Consider the following 4,544-nt stretch of genomic DNA (forward strand, 5'->3'; position numbering starts at 1 on the left):
CGCTGTCTAAGCCCCCCCCCCCTTAGACAGCGCTTTGGCCAAAAGCGCTTTATAAGACCCTCTTATTTTAAATTTTTTAGGTATACCTTAGACAGCGCTTTTGAAAAGCGCTGTCTAAGCCCCACCCCCTTAGACAGCGCTTTGGCCAAAAGCGCTTTCTAAGACCCTCCTATTTTAATTTTTTTAGGTATACCTTAGACAGCGCTTTTCAAAAAGCGCTGTCTAAGCCCCCCCCTTAGACAGCGCTTTTGCCTAAAGCGCTTTCTAATCCCCCCCTTAGACAGCGCTTTTTACAAAAACGCTGTCTAAGGTATACGAAAATTATTGAAGACAAAATGTATCACACACTCATCAGCAGGCATCCAGGTCACGGCATGGAGGAGGTTTGGGCTCACCTAACAATGTAGTATTCCCCCCTTCAGGTTCACTCCTAATCCGCTGTGGATTTTGTGTGCCATGCTAAATCCAAAAATAATATATTCAGAGAAGGTTATGGTCTTCTTGATTTAAGAAAATGGAAAATAAAGTGAAAAGGAAACAACAAATTCTCAACAAAAACCAAGAATCTAAACTTTGACAAAAATGAAATAAATTATAGCAAATATCCTTACCGGTGGCTTCTCGCCCTTTCTCAGCTTTTCAACTATCTCAATTACTTTCTCTGGGGTTACATCTTCCTGGAATCAAGCATCAATATTACATATTAAGAATGCTTTCAGGAGTACAAGAACAATAATAAACCCCTCCCACCCCAAAAAGAGAGTGAAAAGAGGAAAGGCGTACAAAATAATTGTAAGTATATCCTTCTGATCCATTAGAGTAATCAACCACTGTAATCATTGGAGCATTCACACAGCATCCCTGCATAACACAAACAACTTCAATCATGCATCAGCTGCTAATCAAACTACAGTTAAGAACATCACATTGACTTCATATAAGACTGCAATCATGTCTGAACACAAAAACAGAATGTGAGTCATAAACCACCTACAAACCATCACGATGGGTGATTCTCATCTTTCTCAGTTATATACTGATGTCACCTAAAGGCCGTTTTCTTTTGCTAAATATCTAAGGGATCATTTAGATGGCTTCATATTACTTTTTTTTGAATGTACGGCACAATCTATCTTGCACCAAGAAAACTTATGCAGTCAAGAGCTGGTATTGTGCCTTGTCTTAGTTTAGCAGCGGTTTAAACTTCCTGGTTGGCAAATACTATAGCCAACCAGCTCGGCCAGCTGCATTATAATTTCTTAGAACTGAAAGGACAAAATATAGAAATTATACACACCATAGTAAACATCAAAGATGTCAAAAGCTATCAAAATGGTTACCACTATAAAGTTCAATTTTGTGTCTCGTGCAACTTTATCAGTAGTATACAATGATTGCTTTGCTGCAAATCAAGTAAGACTAAAACTTTGAATATAAGTAACATGCCGAAACTATGACAAGATACGGTTCATAGAAAAACTCACCATGCATTCCATTTCACCAACAGAAGAGAAACCATCTTGCGTTACTTCTGCAAATCAAAGGTAAAGAGAAACCAACCCTTAGGAGAAAAACATACAGTTCAAATTTATCAAGAATTAAATCAGATTCAGTGATAGGTAATAGGAGAAATTAATAAGTGTGAACTGACCATTTCGTTTCACTCCTAAGTGTTTCAATAATGCTTCTTCAATACCTCGTGAACCACGTATCATACAAGGTGTAGTTCCACAGACCAATAGATGATATTTGCCGACCTGAAAATTCAAAAGAGGTAGTTGACCCAACAAGTTTTGGCCTGTAATAATATGAATTAGCAGAAATGAAAGTAATGCACTAGTGCAGCAAGATATGATTTTTACCTTAGTTCGATTGAACATTGAGTATAATGTGGCAACCTCATATACCCGAATAGGAGCAACCTCTATAACCTTAGCCACCTGAATGGTTTACAAAACTGTCTGTTAATAAAGGAATTAAATAGCTCCCTCCATTATTAAGAATTTGATAAAATCCAACATACAAACAGAATGTAAATTTAGGACTTCCAAAGTTATGCCATAGCAACAGGAAGCTACCAGTAAATCTCAACTAAATGACGGTGACTATTTCTATAGAAGAATATTTTGTACATCAATAATCAACCCTCACTGCATCATAGACTTAAAAACATAGCATGGTTAGTCTTCTAGAGATCACCGTCAATAACAACCACGACCCATTTCAATTAAAGGTCTGCTACATGAATTAATAGATAGATGGTGGTATTCAGGACTGCAAGTTAAAAATTTACCGCAATATATTGGATGCTTTGAAACAATAAATACACACGTTGCAATAAATAAAATAAAATACATAATTCACAAACTTGGAAGATAATGTCATGAGTCTTAAAACTTGGAAGATAATGTCATGAATCATGTCTAATGACAACTCATTTAAATCTAAACCCCTTTTAATAGTTGGGCCGATAGTTTACTTTGATCTTCCTTTACTTCTGTATATCATACTACATCTAATCTACCCTCTTTGCTATAATTATACAGGTCTTCTCAACACATGCCTCAACCACCAAAGGTAATACTCTACAATCCTTTCTACAACAAATGTTAGCCCCAACTCTCTCTACAAAGCTTACATTTTAATTCTATCTTGTCTATACATAATAAGTAGAATATTTCAAGAATGAGACCAACATACCGCATCCATTGCAGAAACGGGAAGCCAGCCACCATGCTGTTGCTGTGCAAGATCCAGCAGAGGGATCACAGCAGATTGTTTATAGTTGGATGGATAGTGAGATAAAATCTCCTTCACCTGTAATTAGCACATATTAAAATCAGCCGAAGTTTAATCTTAAAAACACCTACTGGAACTAAATAGAATCATATACACAGTGCCAAAACTGAACTAAGAATCCAAAACTCGTAGAAACATTGCATTATTCATAAATTCTACACTATCTTGGGCAATATTCCCTGCTTCAATTAGAAGCTTTAACGTAATATGTCAAACTCAGATAATAAATTCAACAAATTTAAGAGCAAACCTAATCAAGCAAAAGGCTTAATGAACTTAATAACAGCTACATATTGATAAAGTATCGGTTATGTTGAGAATACTGGATACCCACAATCCAAATTTGAATTTTTAGAATGGATGAACAATAAGAAATTTACCTTTTCTTTGTTGGTAAGACAAAAGTAGTACCAAATATGCGATCAAAACAAACCCTAAATTCAGTACCAATCCTGAAACAAAACAAACCCTAAACTCAAGATTATATCTTTCGTCTCGTGAATTACTTTTCTCTTTCTCATAAAACTGGACGCAAATACCATACGGCTTTGCGCGACACATCTAAATTTAAAGATCGGAAAGTGGAGCTTCGATTTTGGTTTCAGCAAGTGTTTCATTGGTTTTCTTATTGTTCGCATCTTTGTCGTTGGAAATTGAATCTGATAGGGGTTTGGGTGAGGTGGTATCTAGGGTTTCGAGAGGGTTTTCCTCAGTTGGTTTGGCGATGGTAGTGGTAGATCGATTGGAAAGATAAACATCGGTGGAGGTGATAAGAGAAGATAATATGGAGGTGATAATATGGCCTAATATTAGAAGGAGAATAGAGAAAGAAAGAAGGAGATGAAGGGGTTTAATCGCAGGAGGGAAAACAAAAAGAACTGAGAACGAAAATAGAAGTCTGAAATTTAATTTTAATTAGACCTTAGACAGCGCTTTTGTGGAAAGCGCTTTCTAAGATATGCCTTAGACAGCGCTTTCCAAAAGCGCTTTCTAAACCCCCACCTTAGACAGCGCTTTTGGTTTTAATTTTTTTTTAATTGAAAGACTTTAAACAGCGCTTTCTCAAAAGTGCTGACTAAGGTCTATATTTAAAAGCGCTTTCTAAAAGCGCTGTCTAAGGGGGGGTCTTAGACAGCGCTTTCTAAAAGCGCTGTCTAAGACCCCCCCTTAGACAGCGCTTTCATTATTTTTTTAGAATATTTTCCGTGTTTTATTTTTATTTTAACCTTAGACAGCGCTTTCTTTTAAAAGCGCTGTCTAAGATGTGCTGTTAAAAGTCATTTTTGGCGTAGTGAAAAATGTAAAAGTACCACGCGGATAAAGATCCGAAGTAACAGCAGTTAGAGGAATGGGAAACCCAGGGATCCTTCCAAGCTAAACACCATCAAAGAAAGTGAGTCAGTACAGGTAATTGGAATGAAACCTCCAGGGGGTATCCCACAAATAAAGTGGAAAACCACGCAAGTTATCCCTGCAAAAGTCATGTGAGCCCTCACAAAAACTCAACAAACAGGTTAGAGACAAAAAAAATAAAAAAAATAGGGTAATCAAGGGTTGCCCCCAAATCAAAATGTAACCACATGAATCATGCCATTAAAATTCACAAAAAAGACATGCATCAAAAGGGTATCAAATTCACCCATAATACCTCATACATTTAGAGCATTCAAATTAAAGGCATAAAGATGATGGATATAGGGCAAACCTAATTGGAGAGCTTGATTGAAATTGAGTTGCACCCGTGA

General features: G+C 36.7%; 1 protein-coding gene across 1 annotated transcript; it reads right to left on the reverse strand.

Annotated features, from left to right (window-relative positions):
- Nucleotides 1-341: 341 nt before the first annotated feature.
- Nucleotides 342-2,831, reverse strand: LOC127115542 (NADH dehydrogenase [ubiquinone] flavoprotein 2, mitochondrial). Its single transcript, XM_051047061.1, has 7 exons — nucleotides 2,701-2,831; nucleotides 1,863-1,940; nucleotides 1,652-1,757; nucleotides 1,485-1,531; nucleotides 784-861; nucleotides 612-677; nucleotides 342-459 (listed from the first exon to the last, which is right to left on the reverse strand). Exons 1-7 carry the CDS (start codon nucleotides 2,707-2,709, stop codon nucleotides 352-354), a joined length of 492 nt encoding a protein of 163 aa, XP_050903018.1. The 5' UTR covers nucleotides 2,710-2,831; the 3' UTR covers nucleotides 342-351.
- Between the last annotated feature and the right edge of the window lie 1,713 nt (nucleotides 2,832-4,544).

Source organism: Lathyrus oleraceus, chromosome 1 (assembly GCF_024323335.1).
Source record: "Lathyrus oleraceus cultivar Zhongwan6 chromosome 1, CAAS_Psat_ZW6_1.0, whole genome shotgun sequence".
NCBI classification, from domain to species: Eukaryota; Viridiplantae; Streptophyta; class Magnoliopsida; order Fabales; family Fabaceae; genus Lathyrus; species Lathyrus oleraceus.